The following is a 21,592-nucleotide window of genomic DNA, read 5'->3' on the forward strand; positions in this document are numbered from 1 at the left end:
CGGATCTGCAGGGGAGGGTCACTCTCCCAGCCACTTTCTGAGGAGGAGGCTCCCACGGGCTTGGAGACCGGGTTTGATTGCGGGGCTGCGCGAAGAAGGGGTGCCCTGGGTCCTGCCCGAGGTGGTAGGGGGGAAGCGGGCAGGAAGCGGGTGGTTCGGGATGTGAGTGGAAGGGACGCCCCTGTGTACTCAAAATCCCTGACTTGCCAGACTTGCCGAGTCCAGAGACGAGGGCAGGCGGTGTCCCTCTGAATCCGAGAAGGGGTTAAGTTAATGGGGAGGAGTGTCCTACCTGCCCTCGGCCTTACAGCGACCCTTCTTGCTGAGGTCTGGGTAGGAGAGAGGTGGAGAAGCACATTCTCCGAGGAGATGGGCATCGGTCCCTTAAGACTTGAAACTGGCCGTCCAAGGAAGTCTCCTGCCCTCCCCCACACTAGGACAGGAGAAGAGGTCGCTAGTGCGGGTGCGGGATGGGCAGGTAGGCCGGGATGCATGCGCCTTACGGGAACAGCCGGAGGGATATCCTCCAGGGGTCCTCCCAGGCTGAGCCACCTAGGGCAAGGCGCAGCAGTGCTGCAGGGGACGCCCTCGGGAGGGGCTGCACTTTCTCTGCACACCTGGCCAGGGAGGAGCCGCCGGCAAGGGGCGGTGCCTCCCTGCGCTGGCCATGCTGCCCGCCCTAGGGGCTCACTTTCCATTCTTAGACCTCTTCCGGGGTGAGACTGATTGTACTAACCAAACCTGCAGTCTGAGTCGGCAAATCTTACACCGCCTCCTAGAAGACGAACTTCATGCCCTAGTGGTTATGTGGGGTCAGTTGTGGAGGCGCACTTTCAGGGGAAAGCAGAAGCGCAGACATTAGGGTCTTGCAAGCAAGCAAGAAAGAGCTACCCTTGGGCACATGCTTTTCTGCTGGTGTCTCACATGTGGCAGGAGATCTGGGCCCTGACTGTTGCCTGTAATTCCAGCCCGCCTACTTCCCTTTACCTCCCCTGGGGCAGGCAACAGGTCCGATGGGGCCCCTGCGCTTTCTCCCCCTAAGTGGAAAGGTCGAGGAATTGAGGACAGTATGAACTTTGAACCACCATCCCAGCTCTGGAGGTTTTTTGTTTTTTTGGGAGGTTTTTGCTATAGGGCGCGTGCGCTCGCCAGACAGAGACAGAAAGCGAGAAATCACCTCCCAGGGGGGATGGCCACTCCACAATCCCTTCTCCTCCATTCTTCTCTCGGGATCTTGGGCACACAGGCACACGCACCCGGCGTGAGTTTTAAGCCACCGGGTCCGGGACGCGAACCGCAGTCGACTACGTGGGAGTCCAGCGACATAGCCATTATGCTAACTGCTGGTCTTCCAGCTCTGGATGTTTTGTGTTTGGGCAGAGTGGTGGCAATTGTTCCTCCCCCCCCCCACCTCCTGCTGGGACCCTCCTTTGGGGGGAGGGGTTCCAGAATGCCCACCTTCCTCTATCCTCCAGGCCTGCTGTGACTTGTTTTTAGTACTTGGAAATCCCAGGTGCAGGTTTGATGCCCCCAACCTCCCCACCCCGGTGAGATGACGATGCCAATTTCACAGGGATGGTATACAGAAATCACTTCATGCTTGCCATTGTAGACATCGTAGCAGGCTGCAAGCATTGGCCCTCAGCCTGTATAAGTCCTGTCTCTGCAGGTGCAGGGTGCACGCTGTGCCTTGGTTATTTCATCTGTGAAATTGGACCAATCTTCCTAATCCCAGATTGATTATATAAGGATGAAATCTGTTTTGGGCAAGATTTGCAGCTTTCCCAGATGTTTAGGTGTAGCAGCCCCTACCATGCTGGGCTTGGTTAGGCCTCAGGAGGTCAGTGCTGGGCATACAACAAACATGGTAAATGTTGACTGTTAATAGCCAATGGCCCCTCTTCATAGGGTGGCAGTTCTGAGAATTAGGAACAGAGGAAGGGACCCTGACAGCCCCTCCTTTTCCTGACTTCAGGAAGGTACTCCATTCCTTTCTCAGCCATGAAAGCCTTTCCAAATCATCATTGTCTGATTTGGGAGTTGGCAGGAAGGACTGCCTTTGTTCCCGTTTAAAAAAAAACACACCATGGGTTTGTTTATGGATTGGTGCCATTTTTAATAATGCATGCTTTACCCCCCAAATAAGTTCGGGGTTGTGAAGGTGTGATTGCAAAGGAAGATTCTTTGCCTTTACCCATTGGGGTGGAGAGGGCTGAGACAAAGGGGCCTGGTTGGGGCCAGCCACATCCTGCTCCTTCAGCCAGAAGTATAACCCCCACCCTGTGCAAAGGTTGGGGGAGGGGTGGAGAGTATTTGGGAGCCACAGGGGGCTATGGGGGAGGAGCAAGAAAGGTAGGCTTATGGAGGCCACTTCCCTTCCTTCCCTTCAGCCACGTGGAGCTTGTGAACTAGAGGCGCCTGTCACCCTTCATTATTGCAGCCCTAAAGACCTGCTTCTAGTAGGGGCTTGGGCAAGTTCACAGAAAATGAACTTAGGGTTTCCTTTGTCCTAGTCAGTTCCTAGGCCAGCTGTCCCACCTCCAGGCTGAGACACCTTTTTCAATTAAACTTGCTAAAAACTGAACCTCTTCCTGGGTTCTAACACTGTAGGAGTGTTTTTTTCTGCCCCACCCCTTAGTTGATGCCAAGCCTGAGCCCAGGCACATTCTTCTATGAAGGGAGTTGCATTTTCTTTTTGAGAAATTTTTGCTATAGGGCACATATGGTCTCCAGAGACCTAGTCAGAGAAGACAAGGTATCATTCCCCAGGAGGATGGTCACTCCACAATCCCTTCTCCATTCTCACAGTGTTTTGGGCACACGTGTTTGCTGATCACCTTTTCAGGTGTTGGGTCTGGGACTTTAACTGGTTGAGCCATGTGAGAGTCCAGCACCTCAACCCTATGCCAGCTGCTGGCCCTGTTTCCCATGTTTTGTATTGTAATCATGAATTTGAGGGTGATTTCTAGATTCATAGGAGATCAGAGATGAACAAACTAACCAGTTTATTTGTAGATTGCTCTTCCTACAGACACTAGGCATACTTGTATTTCTCATGGGGATGGTGCTAATATTTTTTAAAGAATTATTTATTTACTTTTATTTTTTCGCTCATTTATTTCACTTTGATCAGAGAACACAGAGAAGGAAAGTGAGAGCTAGCCACCAGGTCCAGGACTTGAACCATGGTTAGCCATGTGGGAGTCTTCCAGCGCCTTAACCACCACACCACCTGCTGGCCCCGCTAATGTTATTTTTTTTACCAGACTCCACTTACAGATGGAACAGAGGCTCTGGGAGATCCAGTCTTTTCTGCGTCTTCGGTGAGCACATTGAACAACACTGCCACAGGGTAGGGTTTGTCCTTTTTGGAAGGAAAAAAGCCCACTGCAGGTGTTCATATGGATCTGACTCTGGCAAGAGGAAGAGGCCTGCAAGTGCATGGGGAGCCTTCACATGATGCTGCCACTTTGAATTAGCTTTCATGGGAATCTTCTCAGAAGTGGGTACAAAGAAAAGAACACCCTACCCAGCATGGTAGTAGGGAGGGACAAATGGAACTTAAGGGCCTTACAGCTGAGCAAACTTCCTTTGCTCATTCACAAAAAAAGGGCCTTACAGCTCAGCAAACTTCCTTTGCCCATTCACAAAACTAGTTTTGGCGGGGGGGATGGCTAAATACTTATCTGTTAGATCATAGGTAGTTGAGGCAATACAACAAAGGGGCCTGGGTTTTGTAATACAATCAGGGTTTACATTCTGACTCCATGCATAAGCAGTTGTCCTGAACCACCAGTAAAGTAGGGGTGAAGTTTAAATCAGTTAATACAGATTTTTAAAGAATTTTTTATTTAACATTGTTTCTTTTTAATTTGGCCAGAGAGGGACAGCAAGAGAACCAAGTGAGAAAGGAAGCCGCCAGGTCCAGGAGTCGAACAGCAAATGGCAATGAGGGAGTCTAGGAACCTTAACCACCATTGCTATCTGCCAGCCCCAAGACAGGTTACTAATTATCTCCCCCCCACTATAGGGTGCATGTGCTCCCTGGAAAGACAGAAAGCAAGAACTCACCCCACAAGAGGAATGGCTATACTGCAATCCCTTATCCATTCTATTTTGGGCACACAATGCATGTGTGCTGCTCATCTGGTACAGGATAGCCGTAGCCAAGGACTAGTCCAGTTGCTTAACCACTATGCCACCTGCTGGCTCCCCTTGACTTAAAAGGCACATGTTGAGGGACCAGGAAAAGTTTTTCCACAGTAAAAACTCAAGCACTGGCAAGTGTTTTGCTTTGGAGAAACACAATCCCAGTTATTCCTGAATATTTCCCAGGGAACAAAACAAATGAGAAACGATAATGTTTTATGTATGGAATGGAAATATTAGAAAAGCTGACATTCACTTTTTTAAAGAATGATTTTTTTTAATTTAATTTATTCATTGTCATGATTTCTTTGTCTTGTAGTTGACCAGACAGAAAAGGAAAGTGAGAAAGCCATCTGCCAGGTCCTGGACCCGAACTGCAGTCAGCCACGTGGGAGTCTAGCAGCCTTTATAACCATGACACTTGCTGGCTCCAACATTCAGCAATATTCAGTCTTTTGATACAAATAAAACTAAAATGTTCAGTCTTCACAGGACAGTAAGAAATGACTATTGCCTATAATCTTAATATTCCAAGGTAATCATTTTGCCATTTTAGTGCTGTTTAATTTTTCTAGAAATGGAGAAAAATGTAGATCAGAAGAACCCCTCCTAAGTGAAGGCACACGATTAGTTAGAAAAGCCCTCAGAAGAGGGTACTACAGTCACCATTGGGCCTGGCTTCCAAGCAGACTGGGGACAGATTGGGGAACAGCAGAGGGAAGAGATTGTTTGCAATGAACAGTTGACTTCTTCGTTTTTGAAGAATAGTTTAATTTTATTACCATTTTTAAAATTTGCTGTAAGGTACATGAGGTCACTTGAGAAAGTAAGTCACCAGGTCCAAGACTCAAACTGCGGTCAGCCATGTGAGAATCCAGTGCTTTAGCCACCATACCACCTAGTGGTGCAACACTAATTACTATTTTTTAAAGGAATTATTTAATTCATTATTTAATTTGACCAGAGAGACAGAAAAAGTAAGAAAGCAAATTGACAAGTCCTGGACTTAAACCATGGTCAGACATCTGGGATGGAAGGCCAGCATTTTCACTACCATGCCATCTGCCGGCCTGGCTACAAGATATATATATATATATATATGTTAAAAGAACTGTCTACTTAATTACATTGGCTATTTTTTAATTTGACCAGAGAGACAGAAAGGAAAGTGAGGAAGCAAGGTGCCAGGTCTGGAACTCTGGTCAGCCATGTGGGAATCTGGTGCCTTTAAGCACCATGCCACTCGCAAGCCAACTAGCATTTTTTAAAATACCAGCTTGCCTGACCATTTCGCCCAAGGCACTTCATAGATTTTTCTTCATTCATCTAAATAGTCTATGCTATGGCCTCTACTCCAGTTCAAACCCCTCTCCCCCTGTTTCAGGGTGTCTGCTTTTAGTCTTGCCCTGAGGATAAGTTTTCCATAAAATGGTCTTTTACAGGCTTTAAAAATTGTGAGTGTTAACCATGGAAAAATAAGAGTAGGAAGTGAGTGAGACGTGTTTTCCCCAATGAAGGTGACTTAGTACTGATGGGAAAGATAAATACTACTGGGAAAAAAATTTTCTTTTAAAGAACTAATAATTTGGTGGTTGGCAGGTGGTGTGGTTAGGGTTGCTGGATTCCCACATGGCAAACCAGAGTTCATGTCTGAGACCTGGCAGCTTCACAATTGTTTTTCACTCTCATATGTTCATTTTTGGTAACATTAAAAATGATAAATACATGCATTTAAATAAAATAACTTAAAAAATTACTAATTTGGGGGCCAGTGGATTATTTGGTTAAGGGCACTAGATTCCCATTTGGCTGACAATGGTTTGAGTACTGGAACTGGTATCTTGGTTTCTCACATTCCCCCTGCCCTACATGCCTTTCTGGTCAAATTAAATAAAATATATATATTTTAGAATTATTTTATTTAACTTTATTTACTTTTTTAATATGATCAGAAGGGCAGAGCTACAGCAAGCAAAAGAGAGGGAAAGTGAGAAAGCAAGCCTCCATGGTTGGCCATGTGGGAGTCCAGTGCACTTAACAACCACAATACCTGTGGCTAGCTCTTACATAAAATCTTTAAAAGAAAATATAGTTAAATATGGGTGCTGGTAGGTGACATGGTGGTTAAGGGGTAGGACCCCAACATGGCTGACCATGGTTTGAGTCCTGCACCTAGCATCTTGCTTTCCCTCTCTCACTCATCCTGTCCCTCTCTGGTCAAGAAAATAAGAGACCTGAGGTGGCATGGTGGTTAAGGCACTGGACACTCCTACATGGCTGACCATGGTTAAAGTCCCAGACCTGGTGGCTTGCTCTCTCACTCCCCCCCCCTCTCTGTCAGATGAATTAAATCTTTTTTTTGGGGGGGGGGAGAGGTTTTTGCTATAGGGCACCTGCGCTCAACAGACAGAGACAGATAGAAAGTGAGAAATCACCCCCAGGGGGGATGGCCATGCCAGAATCCCTTCTCCATTCTCTCGGGATCTTGGGCATGCATGCACGGCATGCATGCACACGCGGCCGGCATGAGTTTTAAGCCACCGGGTCCGGGACGTGAACCGCAGTTGACTACATGGGAGTCTAGCGACATAGCCATTATGCTAACTGCTGGTCCCAATAATTCTTAAAGTGACGTAATTTTTAAAAAGTAAAGTTAAATAAAAGTCATTTAGAAATAAATTTTATTTATATTTTTGAATTTGCTGTAGTCACCAGATAGACACAGGGAAAGTGAGAAAGCAAGCCTCCAGGCACAAGGCTAGAACTGAGTCAGCCATGGGGGAGTCCCGGGCCTTAACCACCCCACCATCTGCTGGTCCTGGTGCTTAACAATCATTTTGAAGTTGACAGTGACCAGGTGTGTGGGGTGTGGTATAAGGAGGTAGGGAGGAGAGTTAAGACAAGCTTAGGAGCCCTGACCTCATTTAGGGGAATAAATTCTTTGATCCTTCCTTGAGACTTTTTTTTTTTTTCATCCAGCTTTCACTAATGTAGTGCTTCTTTCTTGGACTGATAGAATTTTCTTTAATAATCCTTTCCCCTTATATTCTATCTACCTTCTCTTTTTAAAGGATGAATGCTGAAATAATCACCAAAAATGTCAACAATGAACAACTCTTGGAGTAATGAATTTTTATTTTCCACCATATGTTTATTTCTTGAAGAGAGACAGGGGGAAAGGCAGAAATCACCTTTCAGGAGGAAGGCCATATCTTACTTGCTTTTCTATTCATTCACCTGGTATTTTGGGCATGCCTGGCATTATTTTGCAAGCCACTGTGTCCATGACTCAAGCCACAGTTGGACACTATGGGAGTCCAGTACCTTAACCACCATGTCACTCTTGGGCTTATATTTCATATTTTTAAAGCGGAATATAAATAAAGGTCACTTTTCTATAATACTTAAAAAACTGGCATTCCCACTCTACAGTGGATCTAGGGAATGATAAATTTGAACCCAATTTATTCCATGTAAATTACATACAGTTACATCTTTGTTCATTAAGCACATTAAATATTTAAGAAATAAGAATTGGACCAGCTGGTGGCGTGGAGGTTAAGGCACTGGCTCCCACTTGGCTAGCTGTGCAGTTGAAGGCCCAGACCAGGCAGTATAAAAATCATACTGGGAATGTGTAAGTGTCCCCAAACCCCTAGGGAAGAGTGGAAGAAGGGATTGCAAAGAGGCCATTCACCTGGGGGAGGGCGTGATAAAGTGAGAAAGCAAGCCAGCAGGTCCAGGACTTAAGACAGAACTGCGGTTGGCCATGTGGGAGTGTCCAGGGCCTTAACCACCACGACCTATTGGTCCCCCCTTTTCTTTTAAAGAATTTTATTTTTCCTTTAGGGCACATGTGTTCTCTGGAGAAAGACACAGTGAGAGGGAAACTGAGAAGTCACCCCTTAGGGGGATGGCCACACCATAAACTCTTAGATTCTCCTACCTGCATCTTGAGTATGTACAAACAAGTGCCTGGAGTGATTTTTCAAGCCACTGGGTCCTGGACTCAAACCTTGGTCAGCTAAGTGGAAGTGCAGTGACATAACCCTTAAGCCAACTTTTGGTACCTCTTATTTTTATTTAAAAAATTGTAAATTTAACTTCATTTTAATTTGACCAGAGAGCCACAAAGTGAGAAAAGGAAAGTGAAGAAGCAAGCCGCCAGGTCTGGGACTCGAATCATGGTCAGCCATGTGGGAAACCATGGTCAGCTGTGTGGGGGTGTCAAGCACCTTAGGCACCATGCCACCTGCAGATCCCAAAATTTTATTTTAAAATTTGTTTTCCAGATTTATTATATACTTTATGTAAATTAGAATACAAAGTAAGCTATAAAGTGCTTTTTACCCCTCTTTAGGTATTTGACATAGGGCCTGTATACTTGCATGAGAGGCAGAAAGTGAGAAATCAGCACCCATGGCTTATGGCCACACCTGAGTCCTCCTGAACACTGCTCTCAAAGCAAGCACTCATGGCCAAAGTGTTCCCTAGCAAGTAGATGTGGCATTGAACTTTCTTTTTTTAAAAGAAGTGTTTGAATTTTTTTATTGCCATTATTTTTTATTTTTGTTTAAGTTGATCAGAGAGACAGAGAAAGCAAGCAGCCAGGTCTGGGACTCCAACCATGGTCAGCCATGTGGGAGTCCAGCCACCTTAACCACCATGCCACCTGCTGGCCATGGGACTGAACCTTACAACCTTGTGGTATCCAGTGCCTTAACTTCCATGCCACTTGCTGGCCCTATATGCTACTTATCTAGTTTTACTTAATGTCATTTTTGAAAATTTTTACTATAGGGATTAACATAACTGGTTAGTCATAGTTCAAATTCTGGACATGGTGGCTTAAAAAACACTCATGGGGGGACCAGCAGTTATGTCGCTGGACTCACATGTAGTCGACTGTGGTTCGAGTCCCAGACCCGGTGGCTTAAAACACGCCGAGTGCATGTGTGTGCATGCCCAAGCTGTCTGACAAGCGCATGCGCCCTGAGGCAAAAAAAAAACCTCCAAAAAAAAACCACTCATGGGATGGGGAACCAGCAGGTATGGTAATGGTTAAGGTGCTGGACATTACCACATGGTTAATCACAGTTCCAGTCCTGGACCTGGTGGCTTGCTTTCTCAATCCCTCTCTCTCTCTGGTCAAATTAAAATAAATGAATAAATTTAAAAAAATCAAGCTGGGAGCGTGTGTGCCTGAAATCTCATGAGGAGATTGAAGGAAAAGGGATTGCAGTGTGGCCATCTCCCTTGGTGGCTAATTTCTTTCTGTTAATCTGTTTCTGGCAAATACACATACCCTATAACAAAAATCTTTTAAAACCTCAAAGAAAAAAAGTATTTCCAGATTTGAGGACTAAAACTTGTCAATTAAACCTTTCTTGTGGGACACTAGACTTCTATTCTCAAAATCCAAAGAAAGTTCTCCAAACCTGACCTGTTTATAAGAGTGGAGGAATCTTTCAGGGTTCTGCCTGTGAGATCCAGGCTGGCTACAGTCTGTCTACCCTATTCAGCCTAAGGTCTGGTCTATAGTTGAGTCCAGGGCATCAGCCAGCGAGATCAAAGGAGTAGTTTTCACTACAACAAGCTGAAAAAGGGGACCTGGATGAGGAGGGTGGCACTAGAGCTTTTTCATTCCTCTGCAGTCCCACTTTGTAAACTTTTTAGGGGTGTAGCAGCATTTGTTTTCTGCTCCAGGGTCTGGGGCACCAGGACAGAGCCTCTGGAAGAAGGGATGATTGATGCCTTCTTGGTTTGTGTTTCCAGTAGCCAGCACCGCACAGTGCATCCTGGCCTCGGGAATGTGCTCTGTGGGACTTGACTAAAGCCAGCAAGTGGGCCTGGCCTGTATGAGCATCTTGTGGTGAGCACTAGAACCCGAGGAGATCTTGTAGCGTGTGTGGGTACTGAGGAATGGAGCATGAACTCGAAAGATGCCAGAACATATCAGGGCCTTTGCCAGGGAATTTCATGAGTTGTCGTGAGTTACATGGTAGACAACAGGATTTAGAAAATTTTGAGCAAATTTGTATGTAAGTTTGAGCAAAATCTTGACGTGTCTGTTTTCAAGGGTGTCTGTAGGGACCAGCTGGTGGCATGATGATTAAAGTGCTAGATTCTCATAGCTGACCATGTTTCAAGTCTTGGATCCTGCAGCTTGAAAATAACACCAGGTGCATATGTATGTGTGCCCAGGATCCTGGAGGATAATGGACTGTGGTATGGCTATCTGTCCTGGGGAGTGGTTTCTCACTTTCTTTTTTCCTATGGCAAAAACCTAAACCATAGGTTTTGAGAATAAACTTAATCTTGTTACCTCCCTTGGCCTAGTCTTGGGTTTCCCAGGCCACTGACATTTGTGTGAGGACAGGGGTTGGCCTCTGCTTGCCTTTTCTCTCTATGTACCTAGAATGTTTCTGAAGTGACAGCCCCCTTATCTGATGAATTGGGTAGAGAAGTGTTGGCAAGTGGGCACCAGAGATCCCCCCGAGTGCCTTCTTTTCTGTAGTAAAGGCTATCATGGTAAAGACCATCTGGGTGATAGGCCAGTTGTGCTTTCTGCCCTTAGTCTGCCCAGTTACTGTACGTAAGACATACGAAGACCAAAAATGGCATTGAAGAAGGGACACTCAACTGTTAGATTGCCATTCCCATGTACTTGGGTATACATCACCTGTGGCCTCATGAGTCCTGGGATTTTGAGCTTCTTGCACAGGACAGGGAAAACTGACTTAAATTTTGATTTATGTTTTTCAAAATTTTTTTTTTTAGGTTTATGCCATAGGACGTGTGCAATTGCCAGAGAGAGAGAGGAAGTGAGGAATGAGCTCACAGGAGGAATGGCCTGGTTGCAAACCTTTCTCAATTCACCTCTTGGGATTTTGGGCATGCATAGATATGGCCTAACATGATTTTTAAAACTCTGTGTACAAGACTCAAACCTTGGTTGACCAGGTGGTTGTCCAGCTCCTTAACCACCATGCCACCCACTAGCACTCCTTTTGGGGTACTTTTAGCTTTTTGTCTAATGCTTTAGTACTAGTACTTTGTATAGTTGGTGATTATACTTGGTTGTAGCTTGCTTCAGGACTTTGGGTTGAGATGGGTGGATCTTGAACTCATACTAGACTTCAAAGCTGGTTTCTCTGACACAAGGACTTTTTGCAAGAATGTAAGTTCCCTGATCAGTTGGCCTTAATTGTGACATTTTAGTATTGTTAGGAATATAACATGCCTGGTTTGTTTTATGTTTTTTATTTATTTATTTTTTTGGAGAGGTTTTTGCTACAGGGCGTGTGCTCACCAGACAGACAGAAAGTGAGAAATCACCCCCCATGGGGGATGCTCACAACACAATCTCTTCTCCTCCATTCTCCTCTCCAGATCTTGGGCATGCACGCACACGCACATGGCCTGAGTTTTAAGCCACCGGGTCCAGGACGCGAACTGCGGTCAACTACATGGAAGTCCAGCAACATAGCCATTACGCTAACTGCTGGTTCCAACATGCATGGTTTTTAAAAAAATATTTATTTAATTCCATTTGTTATTATTATTATTTTAATTTGACCAGAGAGAAACAGAAAGGGAAAGTGAGAAAGCAAGCTGCCAGGTCCTGGATTTAACTGATCAACCATGTGGGAATCCAGTGCCTTTATCCACTACACCCCCTGCTGGCCCAACATGCCTAGTTCTTATGAATATTGTGAAAAGTATGTTTGCATTTTTAAATATGTTTTTAAAATACATGTTTTTTAAAGAATTATTTTTAATTTAATATTTTGCTGTTTGATCATATAGACAGAGAGGGAAAATGAGAAAGCAAGTCACCAGATCTGAAACTTGAGGCAAGGTTGGCCATGTGGGAGTTCAACACCTTTAAACACCACACTACCTGCTGGCCCCTACATATATATTTTTAAGAATTATTTAACTTTATTTATTCATATTAATTTGACCAGAGGGGGAAAGAGAGGGAAAGTGAGAAAGCAAGCCACCATGTCCAGGACTTGAAGCCTGGTCATCCAGGTGGGAGTCCAGCAAGATAGCCATTAAGCTATGCTAACTGCTGGCCCCACTTTATTTTAATCTGAGGAGAGAAAAAGAGGATGTGAGAGAAAGTGAGCGCAAGCAAAAGTCTGATCTTGAATCACAGCCACCCATATGAGAGTCCAGCAGCCTTAACCACCAAGTCACCTGCCGCCACTAAATATTATTTTAAAATTTATTACAGGGTACACATAAGAGAGAAAGGAAGCAATCCAGCAGATCAGGGACATGAAGCAAAGTCAGCCATGCGGGAGTCTAGTGTCCAGGCCACCTGCAGGCCCAGGGCCTCTTGACTTGTTCTGTGGTGAGGCCTGCCTTGACTGAGCTGTCAATGCTATGTGTAGTCCTTTCCTCAGGCACTAAGCAGTTCTCAACTCCTGAAGATGGAAGGTGAAAAGGTGCATCTCAATTAACCTTTGTGAGGTACAGCTGGGAGCATGGCAAGAAGATGCCTGACCTGCAGGGAGTGGTGTCATCTTTTGGGTTGTCAAAGTCATGATGTGTTTTTGCCTAGAAAAACAAAATGCCTAAAATTCTAACAACAAACCAACGCTTGGGGACCTTCAGCGAGTGCTCCACAGTAAATCATTGATGGCCATCATTTCTTTACAGATACTTACACGAGTTTATTCCCCCTCCTTTCCTGGAGGTCTGCTCTTTTTTTGGAGAGGTTTTCGCTATAGGGTATATGCATTTGCCGGACAGACAGAGACGCAGAGACAGAAAGCGAAATCACCCCCCAGGGAGGATGGTCACGCCGCAATCCCTTCTCCATTCTCCTCTTGGGATCTTGGGCACGCATGCACACGCGCCTGGCGTGAGTTTAAAGCCACCGGGTCCGGGACACGAACGGCGGTCGACTATGTGGGAGTCCAGCAACATAGCCATTACACTAACTGCTGGTTCCCGAGGTCTGTTCTTTTCAGGAATTCAGTTAGAGGTTCCTTATCACAGTGGAAGCATTGAGCTGGAACTGGGGCTTGTCTGTTCAGCTCCTTTGCCTTTGGATGTGCTGCCCCTGCTGCCCAGATTCCTTCTTCCTCACCTGGGTTTAACTTTTAAACCACATTAAGATGCCTTTTGAAATCTGTCTGGGATTAAGCCCAAGTCTCTGGTAGTAGTTGTGAACCTGGGCAGAGGGTCTGTTTCCTCTTGAACGTCGGTTTACTCATGTGTAAAAGCCAGGCTAATGGGTGTCTGCTGCGTAGTGGGGTGTGGAGCAGCACTCACAGTGCTTACGGAATCTGGGCAGTGGCACAGCAAAGGCAGGGGATGCAGTTCATTTCTCTTCCTCAGGCTATGGAGACTAAGGAATTTTTTATAATGGGGGAGGAATGAGTATCTTTCAACCTTTCCCTTTTTACTCAGCCCTGGGGGGACAGGGATGGGGCAGAATTGCCCAGATGGCCCCCCTTCCACCCACTTCTCCCATCACACCCACTGACCTCTCTCCTACATTGTGAGATTTAATTAATGCAATTAACATTTACGAGAGGTTCTGTGAAATAACTCTACTGCTGGTGGGAGCCTGGAGGAAATGCGTGACATCAGCTCCCAGCTTTATTGCTAAGTTGTGGGGGAGTCCCTGAGCCTCCTGAGCCTAATTGGGGGTGCCAGCCACCCCTCTGTCTGCCACATTGCATTTGAGCACGTCTGACCTGGTTCAGTCGGGGCACAGGCACCCTGCACTAATGAGGAAGGCCCTTGCAGGGACAACCTTAAGAGTAGGCCCACCCAGTGCTGCCCACCCCTGAGTCACATGCTGGACCCCAGCCTCTGGGAAAAGGTCAAAGTTCACCTCTCATAAGTTTAGGCAGCCACCTCCTGGGAAGGTAAATAAATACTGATGCATCATGTCAAAGCCATACAGCTCCAAATCCCTGGTGCGGGTCAGGCATCATCTGTGACTGAGAATATTCCTCCCTCATCTCCAGGTGCAGTCATTACAGGTATGAACCCTAGGCTGTCTGGGCATAGAACGTGGTGCCAGCCACATTGGTGTGTCACAACGTATCTGAGAATGCAGGTTGATGATAGGACCTGCCTCAGGATGGGGTGTGGTTAAAAGATGCTTGTACAGGGTTCAGCCTGCAGGAGGGACTAATGTGGACTGTTGGCCACCCTCCGAGTTGGCCACTATCTACGATCCATGTAACAGTGACTGAGTGGCACAGGCAGTTCAACGCTGGTGGTATGTCAGCCACCCTGGCAAAATCCCTTTGGAAGGGGCCATCTCCATCCAGGAGATAACTTACCGTATTTGTCCTCCAGTGTTGGAATGATCACCTTAGATAAAGCAGTTTGCCCGTGGAGTGGTGCCACATGTCCTGGAAATCTTTTTATGCCTTTTTAAGACTATTTTAACAACTTTGTTATTTTCTAATGTGATCAGAGAGAGACAGGGAAGGAAAGAGTAACAAAGCAGACTACCGGGTCTAGGACTTAAACAATAGTCAGCCATGTGGGAGTCCAGCGCCATTAGCCATCATGCTAACTGCTGGCCCCTGCCCTGGAAATCTTATGCTATCAATCTCTTGCACACTTTCCACAAGCTTGAAGTTCACTTTCTGTTTTCTAAACATCAACTAAAGAATGTTACGGAACCTGTGTCTCATTTTCCCCATCTGAAATAGGGAGCAATAGTACCACATTTAAAGATTAAAGGAGTAACTCTAGATAACGTTTTAAAAAGAATTATTTTAACTTTATTGCTATTTTCCAGTTTGATCAGAAAAACACACAGAATGCAAGATAATAGGTCCTGGAATTGAACCAAGGTTGACCATGTGAGAGTCTAACACTGTTAAACACCATGCCACCTGCCATCCTCAATATAGGTAAACTCAACACAAGTACAAAACAACCTGGCATTTAGTAAACATGAAAAAAAAATCAACTTATCCTGTGAGAGGATTTTTTTAAAAAAAGAAATATTGGGACCAGCAGATGGTGTGATAGTTGAGGCGCTGGACATTCCCACATGGCCAACCATGGTTCGAGTCCCAGACCTGGTGGCTTCCTTTCCCTCTCTCTGTCTCTGTCTCTTTCCTGTCAAATTAAAATAAATTAAAGAATAGATAAAATTAAATAAAATAATTAAAAATTAAAAAAATAGTTATTGGGGCCAGCAGTTTGCATGGTGGTTGAGGCCATTGGACTCCCACATGGCTGACTATGATTAGAGTCCTGGACCTGGCAGCTTTCTCTCAATTTAAAATTAGTTAAATAGAATAAATCTTTAAAAAAATGATTTAGTTGCATTATTTTCGTTTTGACAAGAGAGACAAAGAGAAAGCAGGACTTCAAGTCTGGGACTCCATCCACGCTGCCATGAGTAAATCCAGTGTCTTTAACCACCACACTCTCCCTACCTCCCACATCCAAGGATTTTTTGTGTGCTATCTATCTGGGGGAAGGTCCAGGCTCTTGCAGAGTCCTGAGGAAAGGTGCTTCTCTGTCTTCAAACTGGGGATTAATGAAGGAGATGAGGACTCCAGAGGGTAGGGAGGTGGGATGACCTCTGGGCTGGGGGAACAACACCCCATGCCTGAGGGTTAGCTCTGGTGGCCTGTGTTGGGGGAACGTGAATGGGAGACAAGGAAATGAGATGGGTGTCTTACAATGGTGGATACAACTTGTGGAGGCTGGTTGTGCTGGCCTTCAAGTAAGGCATGAGGCGAGTTTCATTACAAACCTAAGGTGACATGAGTACAGTGAACATTTCAGTGGTTCAGGCCTCAGGAAGGGAGGTGTATATTACCTGCTCTGCTCACCCCTGGGCACCTAAGTAGCCAGTGGACTCCACCACAACTTTCTTTTTTAAATAATCATTTATTTCCATTTGTTATTATTATTTAACTTGACCAGACAGAAAAAGGGCAAGAAAGCAAGCCCCAGGTCCAGGACTTAAACCATGGTCTGACATTTGGGAATCAAGCACCTTGAGCCACCACGCCATCTGCCGGCCCCCGCTGCAAGTTCCCAGAATCTTCATACTGTACCCATGGCTCTGGTTTTTGGAGAGTGAGGTTTATAGTGTTGGGGAATGGTTTTGGGAAGGTATACTGCCCACATGTCTGGTGGCACATTGGCACTGCTGAGGCCTTGGGGGAAAGCCCAAAGTGGTTAATCATTGTTAGCTCTGGCTGCAGGGTCCGCTTGGTCCTGTCTCTGAGGGAAGCTGTTGTCTGCCTTGTTGACCTAGTTGGGGGATACTTGAGGGACAGGCTGTCTGAGAAACATCAGTCAGTGGAACCCTGGGCCCTGGGTGAGAGAGAAGGAAGTCACCGTCCACTTTAGGCCTCTAGCCTGAATGGCCCACATACCCCCACTCTCCCTGACATGGTAGACACTCTGGAGTCTCCATTCCTTGTGGCCCAGCCTCTTTGGCCATGCCAGGTCATAGAGGTTACTTAGTTCACTGATTTGGCCTGAGGTGAAATGATTCAAATTAATTATTATTCTGAACCACACTCCAGCAATTTCCCTGGGGTTCTGGCCTCTTGTCCTCACATAGGCTGGCCATAGGTCAGTCAGCCTGTTCTTCCAAGTCCCAGCTAGAGGGAGGAAAGGTGGTGGGTCAGGCGCTTACCTTTATCCTGAGACTGGGGGAACCCATGCGCTGGAGGCTTTCCCTTGGTCACAGGGGGCTGAAATCCTTACACTGGTGTCTACCAATGTATGTATTTCCAATCAGGTTGTAGCACCTCTGACATTAATCGCTCCAGAATCTTGTGAAACTCTTGTTTTGATTCAAGTCCCAACCACAGTGGCTCAGACTGTCTCCGCAGCTGGGGGGACCACATTGGAGGTCTGAGTTCAATTTCTCATGGTGTTTTGCACCTAAAAGCCTCATGACTCAGAGACAAAGGTAGAATTTAGGTGAGCCTGGTAACAAAGGGAGAGCCTGCCTGAAAAAGTGCCAGGAGTGGTGGGAGTGCTTATATACAGTCACAAACATGGAGAGGAAGTATCTTACTAGATCTAGGACCCTGCTTGTGACACTGAAATTCTCACCAGTTCTAGGCGGGGCTGCTGCAGTCTGTCCAGAGGTGCTGGTCCCTGGGCCACCTGGGCATAGCAGAGGTCTAGTGGCTCCACTTTCCTTCCTCTGTGATAGGTGGCACAGATAATGGAATGGGGGCCCAGGTGAGACAACTGCAAATCCGCCCGGGGGCGCCATAATTCTACAGAGGTAACCCCATGGCGCCCCCTGGTGGAGGTATTGCCAGTGCAGCCCACAGCGGGGCCGCTGTAGGTGCTGCTTCTAGAAGGTACTTTGGGAGGATAGCTGGCGTGCGTCATTTGGCCAAACCTGGTAAGTCCCAATATTGGGTATTATAGACAGGGTGCCCTTAGTCAAGAGACGGCATCTTAGGGTTCCAGGTCAGGAGCCTATGCTTCAGGAGCTGCTTGGAGAGAAAGGAAGGGGTGGGTTTGAGGCCGCACTGTGGATCTAGGCTTTGTTTTTGCAAACTGAAGGTAGATCACATGGCCAAAGCCAGGGGCATGGGACTCAAGATTTCAGCTGGCATTTTATACTGGAGGGCTATTTAGCCTACTCCTAATCATGGCCCACCTCTTAGATAGGACTTTTTCCCTTAAGAAGAATTTTGTTTAATTTGACCAAAGAATTTTATTTTAATTTGTCCAAAGAAAGACTAAAGAGAGAGGGGGACAAAGTGAGAGAGGGGGGAAAAAGAGAAAAAGTGAGAAAGTAAGAAAGCAAGCCACCCGCCAGGTCCAGGTGTTGAACCGGGTGGCCATGCAGGAGTCCAATGGCCTTAACCACCATGCCCTTGGCCAGCCATTAGACAGGACTTTTAACCTTTGAGACTAAGCTGGTCTGTGGATCTCTGCCTCCACCCCATCCCATAAAATGGGCCAACTATCACCTTAGGGGGAAGATACAGTTTCTTAGTGCCCACAGTGTTGCAGGTAGTGGGTGAGGCCAAAGGTCCCAGAGGTTCATATCTTTGATTTCCCTAGTGACTAGGCAGTTACCAGGAGAGGTGACACTGGGGAGACACCTCCCAGAGGCAAGGGTCAGTGTGTACCCAACTCCAGGACATGCCCCTCCAGTTAACTGCCCCCCAGCCCTTCTTCCTGTGCCTTCTCCATCCTTCTCTTCGTAACTTAGGACTCAGAGCCCCAGCTGGTGAGGGAGGCAGGGGTGAGTGACAGGCCAGCAGACCAATGGGCCCTGGAGGATGGGGTAGGGCGGGGCTTCTGCTGCCATGGAGAGGAGAGAAGCTGTTCTGTGGGGGAGGAGGGGGAGGTGGGAAGAGGACCTGGAGATTGAGGGGAAAGGGAGAGAGCAAACAAAGGGGTCAGGAGGGAAAATAATGCACTAGCTTCCTGAGGCCCTGCAGAGGCTGGGCAGGGAAAGGGGGCCAGGGGCAAAGGGGATTGAGGCTGTCCTCAGGCCGGCCAGGGCAGGCAGATCCCAAATGGCATTGTTTGAAGGAGCCAGCTAATTGCACAGAACAGCCTGAGCCTGGGACCTCAGCCCCGGCTCCCTCCTCTGTACTGGGTGCTGGCATCTGAGACTTCAGACTGTCTGACAACATGGAACCAAGTCCCGAGCCTCCGGATTTGGTGAGGAAGGCCCTGGGAAACCGGCTGGCTATCCGACTGACTGTCCGGAGGCAGGAGTATCCCCTTGAGAAAGAGGCATCCAGCCTCTCTTGGCCCGGGGGATGGTAGGGCAATGGTGGGAGGTACAGGGTGCATTGCCCTCTGTGCCCTCCCTAACTACCTGCTTGCCCTTCCCCTGCAGGAAACAATGAAGGGGGACACCAGACCTCTCAATGGAGAAGAGGATGCCAGCGGGAGGGAAGACTCCATTATCATCGTCAATGGGACATGCAGTGACCAGTCCTCCGACTCCAAGGACGCCCCATCACCCCCGATCCTGGAGGCTATCCGCACCCCGGAGATCAGAGGTGGGACACCTGACTGGTCAGTCTGGGATACAGAGGGTGGTCAGCTGCGGACACAGTGAGACATCACTGCAGACCCTGAGCATCCTCAGACTCTAAGAGATCAGGGCTCTGAAAACTTCCTCCACATAGGGGAGAAACAGTTCCCTTGAGGACACAGGACCGAACTCCTTCCCCATAGCTGCCCATACACCCCTCATGCTCCATCAGTTCACCTGGGACTCTGAGGAGAGTGACATCAATAGGCTAAGATCACTGACTCTTCTTAGGTGGGCCCTCTGTCCCCATGGTACTGAGACTGGGGCTGCGATGAGACAAAAATGACTGAGATGAGAGAGGGGGAGGCCAGAGGATCACTTCCTGTCCTATCCCCACCCCTTCTTCAAGAGTCACATGGATTCTGTCCCAGCTGGTTTGCAAACCCCTTGACAGTCTCCACCCTGGTGTTGATATCTGGGTCATGCAATAGAACTTAACTGCAGGAGGGGAAAGTCTGTTTTCATCATTCACAACACACTTGCCACGTGCGAGCACTTGAAATGTACCCGGACTGGCAGACTCAATTGTGTAGTTAAATGTGCGCTCACTGAACAGGCCAGCTCCCTTCTGGAGGAATCCGCAGTATTGGTTTTAGGTCCTATTATCTGGCCTGACCCTGTGCTTTTAAAAAGGAAATGGAGGGAACTAGGGATACTAAGGAATGAAGAGTTAACCCTAAGGATGACCTTGGTTTAGGGGAATCCCAGGTCACAGCCCTGAGAGGAAGCCACAGAACACAGCAGGGTAAGGGAGGCCATTCCATAGGCTGGAGCCTGCTGCTTCCTCAACAGCCTCCTGCCTGTTTCCTCCACAGGCCGCAGATCGAGTTCTCGGCTGTCCAAGAGGGAAGTCTCAAGCCTTCTAAGTTATGCCCAGGTATGGCCTCATTTCTATTTCTCAGGGTTGAAGAACACTTATTCACCATTTACCAATGGGGGCACCCTCCTACACAAGTGGGCATCCATTAACATGGGTGTCTATAACTTAAATTAAGTACTTTTAATAATTTGTTTTGCAAAATTATGAAATGTGGTTTTATTAAATACTTCCTGATTGTTTTTGAGTATTCATTATATGGATGATCTGCTATACTGAAATTATCAATATAGTGTATTATAAATGATAGTAAACTGCTTTTATTCATGGGATAAGTCCAGTGTAGCTTTTGATATGGTTTGATTTTGATTTTACTCATCTATTTGTGAGTAAATGGATATATATTATTCTTTTTAAAGAATTATTTATTTTAATTTGACCAGAGAGGGACAGAACTAGAAAGACGGACAAAGAGATAGATAAGATAAAGTGAAGAAAGCAAGCCTCCAGGTTCATTACTTACCATACCACCTGCCAGTCCCTATTGTGACTTTTAAACTATACTGTGTTTCCTTCATAAAGGACCTGACAGGGGATGGAGATGGTGACGAGGAAGACAAAGATGGCTTTGATACTCCAGTAATGCCAAAACTCTTTCGTGAAACCAGGTCTCGGTCTGAAAGCCCCGCTGTAAGTCCACACGTCTAGCCAAGCCCGTACTTGTGTCATAAACATGCCTTAGTGACTACCTGGGTGGCTTTAAAGAGAACTGAAAAAGGGAGATTTTAAAGTGACAGCACAGTTAAAGCATTGTCACTGGTGGCAGTTTCTTTCTCATGCCATGTCTTTCACACGGCAGGTTTCAGTTCTTCCTAGAGACAGTCTTAGACGTGCCCAAAGGTGACATTCCATGGCTTTAGATTTGCAATGGGAGTCAATGAATGCTCATGCTGATCTGGTCCCTGAGAGGACAGGTTTGGTGATATTCTAGGAGTAGGGTGACAATTAATTCTTGCGTGCAGAGACTGCACTCAGGTGTATAATACGTTAATCCTTGCTATTAAGAGCATGTTGTAGCCCATGGGTTACTACAAGTTAAAGCTCCACTACCTTCCAGAAGAACCCAGCAATTACCTTTATACTTCTGTTTCAGTAAACATTTGTAGTGTAACATGGCCTTTTTAAAAGTTTCTTTAAAAAAAAGATTTTATTTAACTTCTTTGTTTTAATGTGACCAGAGGGATACAGAGAAAGATAGAAAGTAAGAAAGCAAGTTGCCAATCCAGGACTCAAAACAGAGTCAGCCACATGAGTCCAACGTCCTTAACCACCACACCATCTGCCACCCCTGTTTCCTTCTAAAAAACGGTTCACTAAAATGTATTTACTCAAAGCTAAAAAAAAAAATGTATATGTGTGTGTGTGTACACATGCGCACATGTGTGTATATAAATTATTTTTTGGTTGCCACATCTGGGACTGTTATCTGCAACATGGGAGTCCTGTGCCTCAAAACACCATGCCACCTGCCTGCACAAGTTTTATTTCTCCCAAGAAAGAACTGATAGAGACCTACACCCACCCTCAGC

General features: G+C 46.5%; 1 protein-coding gene across 5 annotated transcripts in view; it reads left to right on the forward strand.

Moving 5' to 3' along the window:
* The first annotated feature begins 18,991 nt into the window (after positions 1-18,991).
* The window catches only part of DNMT3B (DNA methyltransferase 3 beta), a 25,122-nt gene continuing 22,521 nt past the window's right edge, over positions 18,992-21,592 (forward strand). For all 5 annotated transcript variants that reach the window (XM_027774282.1, XM_027774284.1, XM_027774283.1 and 2 more), the window contains exons 1-3: positions 18,992-19,151; positions 20,002-20,063; positions 20,586-20,693. In XM_027774282.1, coding sequence (XP_027630083.1) covers positions 18,992-19,151; positions 20,002-20,063; positions 20,586-20,693 — 330 coding nt within the window. The remainder of the gene's footprint in view (positions 19,152-20,001; positions 20,064-20,585; positions 20,694-21,592) is intronic.

The sequence above is a fragment of the Tupaia chinensis genome, unplaced genomic scaffold, assembly GCF_000334495.1.
Source record: "Tupaia chinensis unplaced genomic scaffold, TupChi_1.0 Scaffold000418_1, whole genome shotgun sequence".
Lineage (NCBI taxonomy): Eukaryota > Metazoa > Chordata > Mammalia > Scandentia > Tupaiidae > Tupaia > Tupaia belangeri.